Source organism: Ovis canadensis, chromosome 2, assembly GCF_042477335.2.
Source record: "Ovis canadensis isolate MfBH-ARS-UI-01 breed Bighorn chromosome 2, ARS-UI_OviCan_v2, whole genome shotgun sequence".
In the NCBI taxonomy this organism is placed as follows: domain Eukaryota; kingdom Metazoa; phylum Chordata; class Mammalia; order Artiodactyla; family Bovidae; genus Ovis; species Ovis canadensis.
The window spans coordinates 244,465,721-244,486,416 of NC_091246.1; the positions used below are offsets into that span (position 1 = coordinate 244,465,721).

Below are 20,696 nucleotides of genomic sequence, written 5' to 3' on the forward strand. Positions count from 1 at the left end.
GTTAGGATTATAAGATTGTGAAGATGAGGAAATCCAGGCTCACAGAGGTAAAGTCACTTGCCCAAGGTCACACAGTAAGCAAATGGCAGAGTCAGGTAACAACCCAGGTCTTCCTGACTGCAGAGGCCTTTTCCGCAATCTGCTATGTCTCCCCCAGGGAGACTGGACACCTTTTGTTTATGCCAGTTTCCTCTGAATAATCATCAGGGCATGGTCATTCATGCATTCAGTCCCCAGTGGCTGACACTGAGAAAAAAGAGATAAAAAAGATCTAGTCTCTAACCTCAAGAAGCTCTCAGCCTGGTGAGGAAACAGCTACAGAAATCAATACTTACAACATGTTATGCTGAGAAATGTGCTCAGTACCATGTCAACCCAGGCAAGGTGGCAACTCGTTCTGTCTGTCTGGGACAATCAGAAAAGGCATTCCAAAGGAAGCCCTCTTTAGATTAGGTCTTCAAAGATGAGTAAGATTTTTCTGGGTAAAGCGATAGGCAAAAGGCATTCTCAGGAGGGGCCGTGACATGTGTGAGGGCACCAAGGTCTGAGGAGAAATCGGTTTTAGAGAAGCAGCAAGAAGTTCAATGTGGGGACTTCCCTGGTGGTCCAGTGGTTAAGAATTTGCCTTGCAATGCAGGGGACACTGGTTCAATCCCTGGTCGGGGAACTAAGATCCCACACGCCATGGAGCAACTAAGCCCTCTCACTGCAACTACTGAGCCTGTGCAATGCAACTAGAGAGTCTGTGCACCACAACGGAGGATCCCAAAAGACACAGTGAAGATCCCATGTGCTGCAACTAAGACCTAATACAACCATATTAGGGAAAAAAAAATTCAGTGTGATTAGAGTAGAGGGCAAGGGGTAGTAGAGGCTGGTGAGAGAGGAGGTGGGAAAGGAGCTTGCACTTGGTCCTGGGCAGGGCGGAGCCATGGAAGGTGTTAGAACAGGCAAATATGTGGCTGGCAGTGTGTTGAGGCATAGTACTGCTCAAAATTCAGTGTGCATATGAATCACTGGGCAATCTTGTTAAAATAGATGCTGTAACAGCAAGTCTGGTGTAGAGTCAGCTTCTGCGTGTCTAACAAAGCTCACAGGTGATGCTAAGACTGCTGGTGCAAGGACCACAATTTGCATCATGAGGTTGTAGAGGGCTCACCCTGCCTCCTCTGGAGGCTGCTCTCAGGGGCCGGCAGCCACTGTGCTGTTCAGTTACTGGAGCGATAGGCCTCCACCATCTTCTTGGGTCAGCCCTCTTTCAGCTCTCATCTCACAAGAGTTGATCTTATTGGTGGCTAGATATTTGTTTACTAGACAGATGTTTATCAGGCTCTTACTCTGGGGACTTCCCTGGTGGTCCAGTGGCTAAGACTGTGAGCTCCCAATGCAGGGGGCCCGAGTTCCATCCCTGGTCAGGGAACTAGATACCACATGCCACAACTGAAAAATAAATAAAATAAAAGTTCCCCTGTGGCCAAGTTTGTGTTGGGTGCTGGGATAGACAGAAGGATTGGAAATGCTACTTTCTCGTCCATGTCACTACCATCTCTTGCCTCTGAAATAGTTTCTCTGCTTCCACACTTGTTCTTCGCCACCTATTCTCTGCCCAGCAGCCAGAGAGTCAGATTATGATGCTTCTCTGCTTGACATAGCCCAGCAGTCCTCCAGTGCTTATAGAATAAAATCCAAACTTCTTACTGTGGCATAAGAGAGATTGGGGGTCTGTTGCCCTCTGATCTCATTCTTGTTGTTGTTGTTCAGTTGCTAAGTTATGTCTGATTCTTTGCAACCCCACGGACTGCGGCGTGCCAGGCTTCCGTGTGCTTCACTGATTCCAGGAGTTTGCTCAAACTCATGACCATTGAGTCGGTGGTGCCATCCAACCATCTCATCCTATGTCATCCCCTTCTCCTCCTGCCTTCAATCTTTTCCAGCATCAGGGTCTTTTCCAATCAGTCGGCTCTTCGCATCAGGTGGTCAAAGTATTGGAGCTTCAGCTTCAGTCTTTCCAGTGAATATTGATTTCAATCCTAAAGGGTTGATTTCCTTTAGGATTGACTAGTTTGATTTCCTGGCAGTCCAAGGGACTCTCAAGAGTCTTCTCCAGCAGCACAATTTGAAAGCATCAATTCTTCAGCACTCAGCCTTCTTTATTAGTCCAACTTGCACATCTATACATGACTACTGGAAAAACCATAGCTTTGACTATATGGACCTTTGTTGGCAAAGTGATGCCTCTGCTTTTTAATATGCTATCTAGATTTGTTACAGCTTTCCTTCCAGGGAGCAAGCTAGCCCACAGTGATTTTGGAGGCCAAGAAAATAAAATCTGTCACTGTTTTCACTTATTTTCCCTTCTATTTGCCATGAAGTGATGGGACTGGAGGCCATGATCTTAGTTTTTTGAATGTTGAGTTTTATTTTTTATTTTTTTATTTTTTAAATTTTAAAATCTTTAATTCTTACATGCGTTCCCAAACATGAACCCCCCTCCCACCTCCCTCCCCAGAATGTTGAGTTTTAAACCATCTTTTTCACTCTCCTCTTTCACCTTCATCAAGAGGCTCTTTAGTTCCTCTTCGCTTTCTTCCATAAGGGTGGTGTCATCTGCATATCTGAGGTTATTGATAATTCTCCTGGCAAACTTGACTCCAGCTTGTGCTTCATCCAGACTGGCATTTCACACGATGTACTCTGCATATAAGTTAATAAGCAAGGTGACAATATTCAACCTTGATGTACTCCTTTCCCAATTTTTAACCAGTCTGTTAGTCCATGTCTGATTCTAACTGTTGCTTCTTGACCTGAATACAGGTTTTTCAGGAGACAAGTAAGGTGGTCCAGTATTTCCATCTCATGAAGAATTTTCCGCAGTTTGTTGTGATCCACACAGTCAAAGGTTTTCACATAGTCAATGAAGCAAAATAGATATTTTTCTGGAATTCCCTTGCTTTCTCTATGATCCAGCAAATGTTGGCAGTTTGATCTCTAGTTCCTTTGCCTTTTCTAAACCCAGTTTGTACATCTGGAAGTTCTTGGTTTATGTACTGCTGAAGCCTAACTTGATGGATTTTGAACATTACCTTGCTAGCATGTGAAATGAGCACAATTTTAATGGTAGTCTGAACATTCTTTGGCATTGCCCTTCTTTGGGATTGGAATGAAAACAGACCTTTTCCAGTCCTGTGGCTGTGGCTGAGTTTTCCAAATTTGTGGGCGTATTGAGTGCAGCACTTTCACAGCATCATCTTTTAGGATTTGAAATAGCTCAACTGGAATTTCATCACCTCCACTAGCTTTGTAGTAATGCTTCCTAAGGCCCACTTCACTTCACCCTCCAGAATGTCTGGTTTTAGGTGAGTGACCACAGCAACATGGTTATCCAGGTTATTAAGACCTTTTTTGTACAGTTCTTCTGTGTATTCTTGCCACTTCTTCTTAATCTCTACTGCTTGTTAGGTCCTAACTGTTTCTGTCCTTTATTGTGCCCATCCTTGCATGAAATATTTCCTTGATATTTCCAATTTTCTTAAAGAGATTTTTAGTCTTTCCCATCCTACCCTACTCTTCTCATTTCTCTGGAGACACTGACCTTTCGGTTCTTTGAAACTGACACCTTTATTTTCGGCTTAGAGTATGATGAATTTATTCCCACTGCAGGCCCTTTGCACATGATACCCTATGCCTGGAATATATTTCTTCATCAACATTTTCTCCTGACTTGTTTCTTCTTACTTTTTAGATTTTAGCCATGAGAAGATACAGGTTTTGTTGGACTCTAAAGTTTATACAATTTGGGGGGCCCTCTTTAAATGAAAGATATGAAATTATAAATATACAATTAAGAGCAAGGCCTTCATATTCAATTAAGAACAACTTCAAGGCCTAGGAAGGGATCTTGAAGTTTATGCTTCGTTGGCTTCACAGTAGATCTGCCTTTGGTTTCATTTATACGTCACCTCCTCTGAGAAGCCTTCTCTGGTTACTCTATTGTAAGCAGCCCCCATCCAATAATCATCACGTCATGCTTTTTATTTCTTTTGTTGAATATATCACAAGTTGAAATTAACCTTGTTCTTTTATCTCTCTACTTATTTTTGTCGCTGGAGTAAATAAGTATAACGCTCGAGTATAGCTCCTCAAGAGCAAGAATATTGCCTGTTTTATTCCCACAGTGTCCCAGCACAGTGCTGGGCACCCAGTTGGGTGTCAGGTGAATGAATGGACATGGTCTTGGTCCTCTGAGAGCTATGGCCCAGTTCTGGAAGGACGCACACAGGCAATTTCAGTGAGTTTTGGGAGCCCAGGGGATGGGCATTAACCAGGCCTGGGGAGAGAGGGAAGGGTATGAAAGGGTCAGGGAAGCCTAGGAAAAACTCCCTGGAGGAACGGAGGCCTTAAAGGATGACCAGTAGTCAACCAGGCAGAGAGAGGGAGGGAAGCAGGAATGAAGGTGTGGATGGATGAGTCCCAGACCCCGAGGCGACTTGACCGGTTACATTTTGGGTGATTTCAAGGGTTCTGTTGATGTGAAGGGACTTCTGCGCACCATATTCGGGATGAGGGCCAAAGGAGCGGGCGTCACCTGGGGACCTGGAACTAGATGGAAAGCAGCCGAAGTGGCAAGGGTCTGGGTGGTGGGAACTGGAGGCACCAAGGACGAGGCTCTGAGCGAAGGCAGGGTGTCCGCCTGAGACTTCCACACTGATTCTGGCCCTGTGTCTGGAAGAAAGAGGCATACTTCTGCTTGGCCTCCTGTGGGGAAGGGAGGCCTCCTGTGGACTGGGAAGGATCTGGGGTCGGACAGACCCAAGTACACGTTGTCACAGGTTGGGTTCCTGGGAAGATGCTTCTCACATGAGATTAGCCCACAGGTGTGTTTTTCCTGGAATATTTTTAAGCAAAACTGAGATATTGTATAATCCTACCTGTAAATTCTTTTTGTTGTTCAGTTGCTAAGTTGTGTCAGACTCTTTGCGACCCCATGGACTGCAGCACCCCAGGTTTCCCTGTCCTTCACTGTCTCCCGGAGTTTGTTCAGACTCATGTCGATTGAGTCAGTGATGCCAGCCAACCATCTCATCTTCTGTCACCCCCTATTCCTCCTGTCCTCAATCTTCCCCAGCATCAGTGTCTTTTCCAATGGGTTGGCTCTTCGCATAAATATTTTAGTTTGTGTGTATAATAGATCAGGAATTAAAATCTAAAACTAGAGACATCCCAGGTGGTCCAGGAGTTAGGACTATGAACTTCCACCGTAGTGGGTGTGGGTTCAATCCATGGTTGGTGACCTAAGATCCCAAATGCTGAGCAGTGTGGCAAAAAAAAAAAAAAAACCAAACAAACAAACTAAAAATATATAACCAACATATCAAAAATACAACCTCACAAAATTAACATCAATTTCTTTTCTTTTTTTGGCTATGCTGTGCAATTTGAGGGAGCTTAGTTCCCTGACCAGTACAGAATCCTAACCACTGGACTGTTAGGGAATTCCCAGCATCAGTTTCTTAATTCCATCTAATACTTTGTATTGGAGTTCTCCTAGTTGTCTAGCAAATATTTTTTCATAATTTGTTTAAATCAGGATACACACAAGGCCCACACATAGCATTTATTTGCTCAGCTCAGATTCTTGAATGAGAATTTGATACTCCACTTCTTGCCTCTCATTCACTCCTCAACTCGTGCTTAGGAAACTGCTCTCCCTCTGATCACGCGGGATAGATTTCCGAGTGGCCCTGTGCAATGCTTGCTTTTTTGTCTGTGCTGTACTGGATCTTGCTGTGGCTTTTCACACCATTGGCCACTTTTCCCACACCCTCGAAACTTTCTTCGCGTGAGGACTCCAGTGTGGTCCTCCCCTGGTCCTTCTCCTATCTCTTGACCATCCTGCTTCCTTCCTCGGTTTTCCCTCCTCCTCTGACTTCTCTTTTAACGTTGGGCTCTTCAGGATCCTCCTGGGTGTTTCCTAGGCACTCTACCTGTGACGTGTCCCCCATGGAATTGCTCCTCCCTACCCCCACACTCTTCCTTTTCAGTGTCATCTCTGTGAAGACAGACACTACCCAGCTCCAATCATCTGGGTCAGAAACCTGGCCGTTCGTGTCTCCTCCCTTTCTATCAACCACTGTCCCTTGCATCACTAGGTTCTGTCCATTCTACCTCCAAATCATTCTCACGGCCATCCATTTCCCTATGATCTGCCATGGTCCAAGCCTCCTGCAGCTCTCCAGACAATTGCAGTGATCTTTTTCGCCATCTCTCTGCCTCTGACCTGAAGCGCCTCCAGTTTGTTCTGTACACAATAGTCAAATGGATGTGAGAGCTGGACCATGAAGAATACTGAGCGCTGAAGAACTGATGCTTTCAAACTGTGGTGCTGGAGAAGACTCTTGAGAGGCTCTTGGACTGCCAGGAGATCAAATCAGTCAATCCTAAAGGAAATCAAACTAGAATATTCATTAGAAGAACTGATGCTGAAGCCGAAGCTCCAGTACTTTGACCATCTGATATGAAGAGCCAACTCATTGGAAAAGACCCCGATTCTAGGAAAGATTGAGGGCAGGAGGAGAAGGGGGCAACAGAGGATGAGATGGTTGGATAACATCCCTGACTCAATGGATGTGAATTTGAGCAAACCGCAGGAGTTAGTGAAGGACAGGGGAGCCTGGTGTGCTGCAGTCCATGGGGTTGCAAAGAGTCAGACAAGACTTAATGACTGATCAACACAATGCTCAGTCATCTTCCATAAACAAAATATGCTACGTACATCAACGACTTCCCATTTTCTGCAGAATCAAATACAAACTCCTTCAGCCTAAAATTCAAGACCCTACTTCGGTAGACTGACGATGCTTACCTTGTAGGTCCTGTTGCTCCTCACCACCACCCCATCCCCTTAGTGAAAAGTGAAAGTGCAAGTCGCTCAGTCGTGTCAGACTCTTTGTGACCCCATGGACTATACAGTCCATGGAATTCTCCAGGGCAGAATACTGGAGTGGGTAGCCTTTCCCTTCTCCAGTTTTAGCCAAACCAATCTTCTCACGTTCCCCGAGAAGAAGGCACATTCTCTACTTTCTTCCAGGTCTCTTCCTCTCCCAGCTGCATCAGGCTAACCCCTTCTCTTCCTTCAGCCTAAGCAGGAGCTGTTCTGGACCCTCGAGTCCGGGCCATGGGCACCACTCAGAATGACCCTGACATCTAGAACCTCCACGGTAACACTTGTTCAGTCGCTAAGTTGTGTCTGACTCCTTGTGACCCCATGGACTGCAGAGCGCCAGGCTTCCCTGTCCTTCAGTTATCACTTATCTATTTCTGCATTTCTCTCTTGAAAATGTCCTGTTAGTCCCTGAAGGACAGAGACAGGTCTGTTTTCAGAGGCCTCAGGACTCTGCCCAGCTGTGAGCTTGTCCAGTGAAGGTGTGAGTGAATGACCGAATGGGTGAGCTGCATTGTGAGGTGGTGTGCCCCATTCACATGGTGAGAGTATTTTTAAAATAATCAGTTAATGCCCCCCAAACCCCATCCCCCCAAATCCATGATGAACAAAATATCAAAATTTTCAATGAAACCTGCGTAATAGTGCCAGGCAGGGCCATACTAGAGTCTGAGGCAAAAGGAAGAGTCAGTAATACCGATTCGGATTCTTTAAAATTGCGTTAAAATGTTATTTATCTGGATTACTGAGGTTTTTGGTGCTCCCTTAAATTTTGTACCCAGGTGAACATCTCACAAACTTTACTCTAATTCTGATCTGGGAGGGAAGACTTCCTCAACAGGCCTGGACAGGCGTGGTACAGGGGTCAGGGCCCAGGAGAGTGTCCTGGGTGGAGTTCTTTGCCTGGAGAAAGATTGTCCTGGAGTTTTCCCTACCCTGCTGGACTGGAGCCTAAACCCAAGAAGAGAAAGGGACTTGGTTGGGGAGAGGGGTTGTGTGTGTGTGTGTGGGGGGGGTGTTTAGGGATGTGGCTTCCTTAAAGACCCACAGTGAGCACCATACACTGCCCAGTCCAGCTGTGGGCTGCCTCCCTGCCTCTCAGACCCCAGGAACAGGGTCCCCTAAGGCAAGAGGGTTTGTCCAGCAGGAAAAAGAAACAAAGGCAGTCCCAGAAGAAGGGGCATCTCAGGCTCACCAGAAATGAGGGGAAGGAGGAGGAGCTGACATGATGGAGCATCGATTTTCAAATTTTCTAGTTTCAGGATCTCTTTATATTCTTCAAAATTATTGAGGGCTCCAGGGAACTTTTGTTTACATGGGTTATATCTCCCAATGTTTATTCTATTCAAAAGCAAAAATGACATTCTAAAACATTTTGTTTTTAAATACGAAACCAATAATAAACTCAGTTCATGTTAACATAAATCATGGTTTGAGTAAAAATTAACTAAAGTTTTCAAAACGTAAACAATTTAGGGAGAAGAGCAGCATTAATTCACATTTTTCTTTTCCAGTCTCTTTAATGTTGGGTTCAACGGAAGACAGCTGGGTTCTCACGGCCACTTTCTCATTCAATCTATTGTGATACACCGTTTGGGTTGAAGCATATGAAGAAAATCTGCCCTCCCACAGCTGTTAATTTGTAAAGGGAGAAATAGTTTAATGGATTTTTTCAGACTAATTGATGATATTCTGTCTTAAAACATTATTTATTTGTCTATTAACTTTTTAACCACACTGGATCTTTGTTGCTGGGAGTGGGCTTTCTCTAGTTGCAATGCGTGAGCTTCTCCTTGCAGTGGCTTCTCTCTAGTTGCAGAACACTGGCTCCAGGCCCTGCTCTGAAGTTGCGGCACACGGGTTCAGTTGCTCCGCAGATCTTCCCAAACCAGGAGCCAAACCTGTGTCTCCTGCATCGGCAGGTGGATTCTTAACCAGTGGACCACCAGGGAAGCCCCTAGTCATCTGTTAGCACTGTGATATGTTGGTCTATCTTGCCCTTTGAATCTTTTACCTCTGTGTAACTTGGAAACATCATGTTTTCCACTTTTGGAAAACATTGGTTCACTGAGATATATGGGTCTTCCAAGTATTGGCCTTTCATTATGAGGTATTTGAAGGACAGGGAAGCCTGGAGCATTGTGGTCCATGGGGTTGCCAAGAATCAGACTCAACTCAGCCATGAAAAAAGAACGACAATTATAAGGTATAAAAATTGCATTTATTAATGTAACTACGAAGCTCATCAGAACATTCTTTAGCTGTTGGAAAGCTGTCAACCTCATGCTGGCAGATACAATTTTTCAAAACTTCTAGTTTTCTCTTGTTAAGTTCAAGTTTTATCATTGGCAACAAGAATGCGTCATTTGTTTTCCTTGATGAGACGGGTTCACTTTATTTATATTTGAGAAAAGGTCTGCCAAATACCCAAGTCTCTGAAAACACTGTAGCTTGCCAGTCATTTTTCCAAGTGATAATGGTAATATGAAAAACAGCTCAGCTCACAACTCAAACAGTGGCACAATGGTCTTTTTCTGAAGACAACCACTGTATTCCAGTTTGCAGCGGCGATGCTTTCTACGTATTTCCCATTCTGATACACAGATTATTAAAAAGATGTGCAGGGACTTCCCGGTGGTCCTGTGGCTAAGACTCAGTGCTCCCAGTGCTGCGGTCCAGATTCGATTCTTGGTTGGGGAACTGGATCCCACATGCTGCAACTAAAAATCCCACATGCCTCAAATAAAGATTCCAAATGATGGAACTAAAGATCAAAGATCTGGCATGCCACAACTAAGATTCAGGGCAGCCAAAAAAGAAAAATATTAAAAAATAAAAATTTTAAGAAATGAAAAAATTAAAATAAAAGAAGTGTACTTAAGATTTAATAAAATAATTTCCTTTCTTTATCAAGGACATTTAAAAGTGAAATTGGCTTCTTTTTTTTTTTTTTTTACATGGAATGCATGGCTGTGAAGAATATGGCACCTGTGTCAGTTTGGTGTCTCTGCCTTGACTGGTGCTAAGGAATCAGCGGTTTTATTCACCCTTTTGTAACATTAGCACAAATGTCAACACAGTGAAAAGGACAAATAATGTCTTGGTATTATTATGATGATCGTTTTGACCTCATGGATCCCCCGAAAGCTCTCTCTCGTCCCTCATTTACGTGGACCACTCTTTGTGAGTTATTATCCTGTACCTTTGAAACAAAATGGCAGGATAGGTCACCTTTAGGAGTGGGAAAGTTCCCAGCTGAGTAGAAGCTAGCAATTTGCCTCTGAGGAAGCAACTTATGTATGTGTGAAACTGATTCACTTCACTGAACACCTGGAACTAACACAGCATTGTGAATCAACTGAACTCTGGTAGAAATTTAAAGAATTATGTAATTCAAATCAACTATGTAATTCACAGTTTCACTGGAGGGTGAGTTTTTTGTTTTTAAAGGAATCACAATGATGTATTTGAACAATGGAACCTACATTTATTCAGCTAACATAGACAAACCACCACCATACTAAATGGAGCAAAGAACAAAAATTTTCTCAATCAACAAAATTCCAGTTACAACCATTGATTTCTTTAAATTGACCTGGAAGTATCCCTAGATGTCTTTAAGTGTTTCCAATGTTCTGGGGCTCCTTAAAGGGTGGGTGTAATTAATAAGGCTAACCCATTCCTTTAAACCTTTTTTTTTTTTTTTGCTTTTAAATTTAGTTATTTTTTATTTTTGGCTGTCCTTTTTTTTATTTTAAATTTAGTTGTTTTTTATTTTTGGCTGTGCTGGATGTTCATTTCTTCGTGGGTTTTTCTCTAGTTGCAGAGAGCAGAGGATACTTTCTAGTTGAGGTGTGCAGGCTTCTCATTGCTCTGGCTTCTTTTGTTGCAGAGCACAGGCTCTAGATCACAGGCTCAATCATTGTGGTGCACGGGCTTAGTTTCTCCACGGCAAAAGGGATCTTCCCAGACCAGGGATCTCCTGCACTGGCAGGTGGATTCTCTACCACTGAGCCAGGGGAAGCCCCTTCTTTGTTTATTGGTTCATGGTGCTGGGAACAGAGTAGAATAGACAAAGTCCTTGATCTTGTTTTGCTCACAGTTAAGTGGGAGAGGGTGAAGCAATCATACAAACAAGAATATGACAACAATCGAGCTAAGATTTAAGAAGTACAGGGAGTTATGAGATGGGACCTGACCTGACCTGGAACTCACTGAGAAACTCCGTGAAGGAGTGAAATGAAGCGAAGGTCTGAAGCAAGAGTTGGAGCTGGCCAGGTGGAAGTGTATGTGGATCCGGAAGAGTGTTCCAGGCAGGGGCATGGGTGTGCATGCAGACGGCTCAGGCAGGAGAGTCCTGGGTGGGCTTGAAGACCCACCTGGGAAGTCCATTTTGGCTGGAGCCTGGTGAGAAGGTGGCACGAGATGAAGGTGGAACTGCAGCCGGACGTCAGGTCATCAAATGGCTGGTTTTTTCAGTTACTGAAACTCTTTCCTGCCCTACTCCTAGACCTACATAGATCCCTCTGCCTGGAGCACTCTTCCTCGGCTCCTCTTTCAGGCCTCAAGAGAAGTGTCACTTTCTTTCAAAGTAGATCTCTTTTTTTCTTCACATCAACACCCCATTCTCTTTGTATAGCAATTAAGTTTGTTTACATTGCCTTTGTCTGTCTCCCTTATGAGACTCTAAGTTCCCCGAGGGCATGGTCCTGTCTGTCCTGTTCATCCTGCCTCTCTTGTATTTAGCAGTGAGCCTGACATGCAGTTGGAACTCAGAAATATTTGTTGGATAAATGTATGAATGAACCAGATTTGAGATTCTGGCTCCATTCCATAATGCTGTGTGACCTTGGACAAGTCACATGACCACGGACAAGTCACATGACCACACTATATTCTGTAAAATGGGGGATTTTACTTCCTATCTCAAAGGGATTTTGTGAGACTCAAAGGAAGTAGTGCCTGTGGAAGCACTGAGCAGAATGCCTGGCTTCAAAAGAGGTACTCCTAAATGTTTTGGGTTTTTTGGGGGGGCAGCATGCAGGATCCTACTTCCCTGACCAGGGCTTGAACCTGTGCCCCCTGCATTTGGGAGCATGGAGTCCCAACCCCTGGATTGCCAGGGAAGTCCGCTCCTAAGTGTTGCCTTCCTTGCTTCTCGATGTCAGTTCCCTACTTTTTTCTCTGGACTGTGATATATGTATGATGAGCTTCAGGCCTTGCTTAATCCCAGCGGAGTCTCTTGCCATGTCATCCCCTCAGCTGCAACGCAAGCATCAGAGGTGCTTCCAGGCTTATGTGATGGCACCATAGTAGGAGCAACAAGAGTAGAGGGGAGGAAACACTGGTTTTGATGGAGAGTAGATGGGAGTGATGAACTGTTGAAAATGGACCAGACTTTGATTAGTGTGATTATGGCTAGCTTTAATCTTTAATATACAGTTGAATCTTGAACAACTCAGGAGCTAAGGGAGGCAACCCTCCATGCAATTGAAAATCTGCTTATAATTTTAGTTAGCCCTCCCTTTATGGGATTCCATATCTGTGGATTCAACCAACCATGGATTGTGTGGTATTGTAGTATGTATTTAATTTTTTATTTTATTATATTTTTAATATAAATTTATTTATTTTAACTGGAGGTTAATTACTTTACAATACTGTATTGGTTTTGCCATACATCAACATGAATCCACCACAGGTATACACGTGTTCCCCATTCTGAACCCCCCTCCCTCCTCCCTCCCTGTACCATCCCTCTGCATCATTCCAGTGCACTAGCCCCAAGCATCCAGTATCATGCATCGAACCTGAAAATCCATGTATAAGTGGACCCACACAGTTCAAACCTGTGTTGTCCAAGGATCAACCATACTTTAAAAAAAATTTTTGTTTTTAAATGATTTTAGGCCTTTAAAAAGGTTGCAAAATAGTACAAAGAGCTCATGTATGGACTTCACCCAACATTCTCAATTCATAAACTACAGTACAGTGATCAAAACCAGAACATGAACATGGATACCGAGATATCTAAATTATAGACCTTATTTGAACTTCACCAGTTTTTCCTCTAATGACTTTTTCCCCCAGATACAGACCCAAGATCCCATGTCTCACTTAGTTGTCCTATGTCTCCTTAGTATTCTCTGATCTATGATAACTCCTCAGGCTTTCCTTGTCTTTCATGACCTTATTTTTTATTTGGCTGCACTGGGTCTTAGTGCAGCCCTTCCCTGACCAAGGTTGAAGCCCAGGACCCCTACAATGGAAGTGCGGCGTCTTAGCCACTGAACCACCAGGGAAGTCCCAACCCTGACACTTTCGATCATTTATTTTGTGGAATGTCACACAGTTTAAGTTTGTCTGATGTTTTCTCATGACTAAATTGAGATTCTGCATTTTTGGACAAAAATACCACTGAAGGGATGTGTGCTTTTCAGTACATCATACCAGCTGTTCTTGATGTTGCTATGTTTTGCTAACAATGATGCTACTCTTGATTGCTTGGTTAACGCAATGTCTTTTGGGTTTCTCCACTATACTTTTATTTTAAAATTATATTTAAAATTTTAAAATTACTAAAGCAAAACATGCTCCTAAAAAGTTCAAACAAACAAAAAGTTTAAAGTAAATATCCTCCCCATCACCTCTACCTCACCTTCCTAGAAGTTACTTACTTGTCAACACTTTGAGGTATATCATTCTAGACCATTTTCTATATCATATACACATATATAATGAGTTCATGCCAATTTTTTTGGTTTTGTTTTACTTAATAATATTATCTAGGGACAACTTTCCATGTCAGTACAATCAGATCTAACTTGTTCTTTCTAATAAAAATAGCTGCTATTTCATTCTCTGGGTGACCCTAATTTACACTTCTGTATTTTCCAGATTTTGTATGAGCATGTAAATTATTTTTGTAACATAGAACACTTTATCATTAAATTTTCTATCTCAAATTTCATCAATACAAAAATATTCAAATTTTGTCAGAAAATTAAAATCATTATAATTTAAATTAATATTTTAAATTTTATATATTTCATCACCAGGAATAGATTACCTAAAACTTTAAGTCAAAATGAGGTCAAGAATAAAAAGATATGTTTTAAAATGAAACAAGAGAAAAGAAACTCCACTGCCACTGATTTTATTGAATCTCAGAGGCCATTCATTTTAAAAACACACCATTCTTTTATGTAGGAAGAAAAAACATTGTCAATTAATTGGAAAATGCCATCAGTTTTAGAGTTTTTAAAATGTGCAAAACAGGAGTCTTGAAACAGAGTAAATAAGATAGTACCATGCTGGCCCTTCATTGACCAGAATCCCTATGTGGTCTTTCAGGAACAGGCAGGATCCTATGACCAGCCACCACTTCCAGCCCACAGAGATGGAGCCAAATAATTCCTTTCGTGTGGACTCCGAGTTCCGATACACCCTCTTCCCAATTTTTTACAGCATCGTCTTTGTGCTGGGGGTCATTGCCAACAGCTACGTGCTGTGGGTCTTTGCCCGCTTGTACCCTTCCAAGAAATTCAACGAGATAAAGATCTTCATGGTGAACCTCACCATGGCTGACCTGCTCTTCCTGGTCACCCTGCCCCTGTGGATCGTCTACTACTACAACCAGGGCGACTGGATTCTTCCCAAATTCCTGTGCAACCTGGCTGGCTGCTTCTTCTTCATTAACACCTACTGCTCAGTGGCCTTCCTGGCCGTCATCACTTACAACCGCTTCCAGGCAGTGACAAGGCCCATCAAGACCGCTCAGGCTACCACCCGCAAGCGTGGCTTCCTTCTGTCCCTGATAATCTGGGTGTCCATTGTGGGCGCAGCATCCTACTTCTTCGTCCTGGACTCGACCAACAGGGAGCCCAAAAAGACCGGCTCGGGCAACATCACACGCTGCTTTGAACATTACGAGAAGGGCAGCATCCCAGTCCTCATCATCCACATCTTCCTGGTGTTCAGCTTCTTCCTCGTCTTCCTCATCATCCTGTGCTGCAACCTGGTCATCATCCGCACGCTGCTCACGCAGCAGGTGCAGATGCAGCGCAACGCCGAGGTCAAGCGCCGGGCACTCTGGATGGTCTGCACCGTCCTGGCTGTGTTCATCATCTGTTTCGTGCCCCACCACCTCGTGCAGCTGCCCTGGACCCTGGCCGAGCTGGGCTTCCAGGACACTGACTTCCACCAGGGGATTAACGATGCGCACCAGGTCACTCTCTGCCTCCTTAGTACCAACTGCGTCTTAGACCCCATTATCTACTGTTTCCTCACCAAGAAGTTCCGCAAGCACCTCACCGAGAAGTTGTACAGTATGCGCGAGAGCCGGAAGTGCTCCCGGGCCACCTCGGAGACGGGCACGGAAGTGGTCGTGCAGCTCAAAGACGCCCCTATCAAATCGCTCAAATATTAGTCTAACTGTTGGAGCCAGGCCCGGAGGCTTCTTCTCCATGGACATCATCGACTGACCTGAGGGGTGGGGGAGGGAGGGGGTGTCTGCCGTGGTCCTGGCACCTCCTCCCTGGGCACTCGTGGCCGGTTAAGTATGGAGGCTACCTCACGAAGGTGGGGGTGCTGACAGAACCAGACCGCTGGGAAGTTCAGAACTTGAATGAACCCCTGCAGCCACCTTTGGACACATGCCGTGTAACCTTGGCTGGCAGAGTCATCCCAGTCTGATGGCTCTGGAAGGGATGTCAGGACCAGGGGGGCAGTCCTTGGGAGCAGACCCTGAGTCACCCAGTTCACCCTACCAAGGTGGCAGTCCCAAATGAGCCAGGCCCACAGTTTTGGCCCACCACTCCCGTTATCACTGAAAAGGCAGAGAAGGGGTTTGGGGAAAGGGATGCTCCTCTGGCTACGGCACTGTCTTTGGGATCGACTTCTGAGCCAGGAAGATCCCACCCAGTCTCCACTCACAGGCACAAGGTCTTCGCAACACTTCCTAGGGGAGTGTCCCAGGTGGAAGGGGAGCCACTTCCACCTGGCTTGGTGGAACATTTTCCTAATTCATGTATAAACCTCTACTGAGTGGTGACCAGCGAAGATACAACATGCACGGACCAAAAACTAGGACAGGGAGCCTTTCTCCTGAATCAGATGCGTCTCTTCCACCGGCCTGGAGCAGCTTTGGGGCAGTGGGAGAAACTCAACCGCCACTTCCACTGTCTGTCTCAACAAGGAGCTCTGAGAAAGTAACTCCTGTGAGGCAGCCACCCACTGTGGGCGGGCAAGGCCCGTCAAAGCCAAATTGGGGCCCTCCGGGCCACCGTGATGCCTGGAGGCTTCCATGGGAAACAACGCTCAGGCTGAGAAGTGCCTGCGGGTGGGTAAGGCCTCCAGGGCGGAAGGAGCCTATCATCTCCCCTCCCTGCCTCACTTTCTGGAAGGCCCCTCTGATTTAGCTCCCAGGAGGTGAGGGGAGCAACTATAATCCCTAGGGCAGGCAGGAACTTTGAACTCTGGGTGCAGAAGAAAGGGGGAACGTCTCTTGAGGAGCTTTGGATGTCTGATTCTCCTCTTGCACCCTGAGCACCTGCAGTGTGAACCCGGCAGCCTCAGAGTTAGGGGCTTGGAGGAGCCTGCCTCAATTTCCAGAAACCATCCTCCCTGCCAGCCAGTGTCCCTGCAAGGCTGGGATCCTGGATTCCGGCACACTGAGCTGATTTTGATAAATGCCTCTCAATGGGCCAGTGACCTGCTTGGCCCAGTCACCATGGGCTGGACTTAGCAGAGGCGACCATGTGAACAGTACAGTGGATTTGAACTTTGGTGTCACACAAACCCAGGTTCAAGCTGTGGCTGTGTCACTTCCTGCCAAAGGACTGTGAGCTGGATTTCCTACCTCAGAGTTGTTAGGAGGACCAGACACCTCTTGGTCAGGGTGACTGCTCCTCCCAGAGTCTCTCTGTTTTCGAGACTTTGTTCCCCCTAAATCTTCCAACAGGGGATGAGAGGTGAGTGTCTGGCTCTTGTGGGACCAGACAGGTTCTCGCTCGGGAATAAGCAGCAACATTCAGGGATGCTCTTTCAGGTTCTGCAGGCCACTCACCTGAATGCATATAAACTCTGGAGCTGTGAGTGTGTGTGTATCTACATGTGTGAGGTGTGTGTGCCGCCAGCACAGCAGGGTGGGGAAGGTATCTGCATGAACGTAGTAGAGATAATAGCTTTGCTCAGACAGAAGAGATGTGCAGAGTCAAGCAGAGACCAGAGGGGACCCCAGGGGCCTGCTGGCTCCCCCCCCTCTACGTCCAGCCCTCTTGCCCAGCCCTTCTTAACGCTCCAATCTGCGCTACTTCCTTTGGGTCCTTGTGAGATTCCCTTGTTAGGATACACTCTCCTATTTTGCTCATGTTCATTTGAATGAGTGATAATATTGATTACTTTGCAACCGAAAGAGCTCTGAAGGAGATAAATACTTGTATGCTAAAGCAGTGTTTCTTGAATTTCATCCGTTTGTGTACCCATATCATGAATTTTGCAAGATCCATGTATCACCTGTACATTTTGCTCAATAAATATTTTTCTCTAGATTGAGTCACTTTTTAACACTTGCGCCTATTTAAATGGTTGCTTTAGAACTAAACTGTAAATGAAGGTGAATGCCACCTGGCACACATAGAGGGTAAACACAAACATAAAATGTCAGTATTAAAGTCAAAATGTTCTTGGCGTCCTATCTACAGTCACCTCACGCGCCCCATGACTTGCACAGCATACTTTAGGAGACGTGGCTGTGATGTATATAAAGTGCACGGGGGTCTGCATTTGCTAAGTGCCCAATAAAGAGACAAATGTTTTTGAGGTGATAGCTTGTGATTGCCCCCTTGCTTCTCACAGAAAGTTGCCCCAACACAGAAGCCAGGACCTCACTCCCACCAAGGCTCAGGCGAGCGGTGGAGTATTTCAGGTTGTAGCTCATGCTATGACCCTGTTGATCATTATCTCTTACTCTGAACACAACCACCTTCCCCCACTGACCCCCACATGACCTCTACCTGGTTGTGACCTTCTCAGATGTTTTCTCTCTTTTTGATCTAGCCCAGAACACCTCCTCCAGGTAGCCTTCCTGAATTCCTCCAGATGAGTTAATTGACCTAGCAGCACTTTAGGTCTAAGAGGGTGCAATTTTTTTTATACCTTAATAACTATGGAAGTTTATCCATTTCAATGTATTCTTTCCTACCCTGGGGGAAGTAACTGAATCTCCTTTTTAAAAAAAAAAAAAGATTGAAGTATAGTTGAAGGAACTGAATCTTAATCATCAGTGTATCCACATTTCTCACTCGAGGTCTAGAATGAGCTCTCTCTAAAAAGCCTCCTGCTTCCCCAGGGTGTAACATGAACACACACTGAAACATACATGCACTTATTGTGAGAGAGTTTAAGAAGACTCCGTAGGGACACCTAAGAAAGGAATTTAATGTATATTTTCCCAAAGTTCTATTAATATATCTATATTTTAAAAAAGATGTCAAGAATTTTCAGAGAATCAGAATTTTTGGAGATGGAAGGGTCCAATTCCTTCATCTTACAGAGAGGAACATGGGGCTCAGAGGGGCTACATGACTGTAGAAATTACACAGTGTGGAATGCATTTCTTGCAATGTTAACAGGGTTATGGAAAAAGCTGAGTTCTAATTCTTTCTATGAAATATCACCAATCAGGATTTTCAAGCCGTTTACACATCAGGAAGTCCTCACCCTGCATTTCCCCCTGATCTCAGTCTTGACCCCAGGGAGTTACCAGTGATCCCAGAGAACACTGGCTTAGGGAAGACCTGGCCCCTTACGGCATCCAGATGAGTCATAGCCACCAGAGGAGTAAGGGCAGGCCACAGCTGACTACAACTGGGCACAGCTGTGCCTATTTTTGCTCATCTCCGTTATATCTACACTTAGGACCTGAGGCCACAAGCAGATATAATAAAACCCTCTTGTAAAACACTTGTTTTTTGAAAACTTGGTATTTCTGTAATACAAATCATGATTCCCCTGACATATATATTTCAGTTCAGTTCAGTCGCTCAGTCATATCCGACTCTTTCCCACCTCATGAACTTCAGCATTCCAGGCTTCCCTGTCCATCACCAACTTCCAAAGCTTACTCAAACTCATGTCCGCTGAGTCAGTGATGCCATCCAGTCATCTCATCCTCTGTCGTCCCCTTCTCCTCCTGCCTTCAGTCTTTCCCAGCATCGGGGTCTTTTCAGATGAATCAGTCCTTCACATCAGGTGGCTAAAGTATTGGAGTTGCAGCTTCAGTATCAGTCCTTCCAATGAATATTCGGGACTGATCTCCTTTAGGATGGACTGGTTGGATCTCCTTGCTGTCCAAGGAACTCTCAAGAGTCTTCTCCAACACTACAGTTCAAAAGCATCAATTCTTTGGTGCTCAGCTTTCTTTAGAGTCCAACTCTCGCATCCATACATGACTACTGGAAAAACGACAGCTTTGACTAGATGGACCTTTGTTGGCAAAGTAATGTCTCTGCTTTTTTTTTTGTTTGTTTGTTTTTGGATGTATTTTATTTTATTTATTTTTTTAAATTTTTATTTTTACTTTACAATACTGTATTGGTTTTTAATATGCTGTCTAGGTTGGTCAAAGGCAATGCCAAAGAATGCTCAAACTACTGCGCAATTGCACACATCTCGCATGCTAGTAAAGTAATGCTCAAAATTTTCCAAGCCAGGCTTCAGCAATACGTGAACCGTGAACTTCCAGATGTTCAAGCTGGTTTTAGAAAAGGCAGAGGAACCAGAGATCAAATTGCCAACATCTGCTGGATCATGGAAAAAGCAAGAGAGTTCCAGAAAAACATCTATTTCTGCTTTCTTGACTATGCCAAAGCCTTTGACTGTGTGGATCACAATAAACTGGAAAATTCTAAAAGAGATGGGAATACCAGACCACCTGACCTGCCTCTTGAGAAATCTGTATGCAGGTCAGGAAGCAACATCTAGAACTGGACATGGAACAACAAATAGGAAAAAGAGTATGCCAAGGCTATATGTTGTCACTCTGCTTATTTAACTTATATGCAGAGTACATCATGAGAAACACTGGGCTGGAAGAAGCACAAGCTGGAATCAAGATTGCCGGGAGAAATATCAATAACCTCAGATATGCAGATGACACCACCTTTATGGCAGAAAGTTAAGAGGAACTCAAAAGCCTCTTGATGAAAGTGAAAGAGGAGAGCAAAAAAGTTGGCTTAAAGCTCAACATTCAGAAAACGAAGATCATGGCTTTTGGTCCCATCGCTTCATGGGAAATAGATGGTGAAACAGTGGAAACAGTGTCAGATTTTATTTTTGGGGGCTCCCAAATTACTGCAGATGGTGATTGCAGCCATGAAATTAAAAGACGCTTACTCCTTGGAAAGAAAGCAGAGACGTTACATTGCCAACAAAGGTCCATCTAGTCCAGGCTATGGTTTTTCCAGTGGTCATATATGGATGTGAGAGTTGGACTGTGAAGAAAGCTGAGTGCCGAAGAATTGATGCTTTTGAACTGTGGTGTTGGAGAAGACTCTTGAGAATCCCTTGGACTGCAAGGAGATCCAATCAGTCCATCCTAAAGGAGTTTAGTCCTGGGTGTTCATTGCAAAGACCGATACTAAAGCTGAAACTCCAATACTTTGGCCACCTTATGCGAAAAGTTGACTCATTGGAAAAGACTCTGATGCTGGGAGGGATTGGGGGCAGGAGGAGAAGGGGACAACAGAGGATGAGA

The 20,696-nt window shown here is 44.6% G+C and overlaps 1 protein-coding gene across 8 annotated transcripts in view; it reads left to right on the forward strand.

Moving 5' to 3' along the window:
• The window catches only part of PTAFR (platelet activating factor receptor), an 82,457-nt gene that overhangs the window by 26,180 nt on the left and 35,581 nt on the right, over nt 1-20,696 (forward strand). For 3 of the 8 annotated variants that reach the window (XM_069578863.1, XM_069578864.1, XM_069578866.1), the window contains one exon: nt 14,294-17,488. The exons of 1 other annotated variant lie outside the window; for it this stretch is intronic. In XM_069578863.1, coding sequence (XP_069434964.1) covers nt 14,310-15,368 — 1,059 coding nt within the window. In that variant the 5' untranslated portion in view covers nt 14,294-14,309 and the 3' untranslated portion in view covers nt 15,369-17,488. Of the gene's footprint in view, nt 1-7,136; nt 7,218-9,918; nt 10,124-11,686; nt 11,942-14,293; nt 17,489-20,696 lie in introns of those variants that run through there. 4 more of the 8 variants (XM_069578868.1, XM_069578867.1, XM_069578870.1 and 1 more) reach the window with 4 other exon arrangements.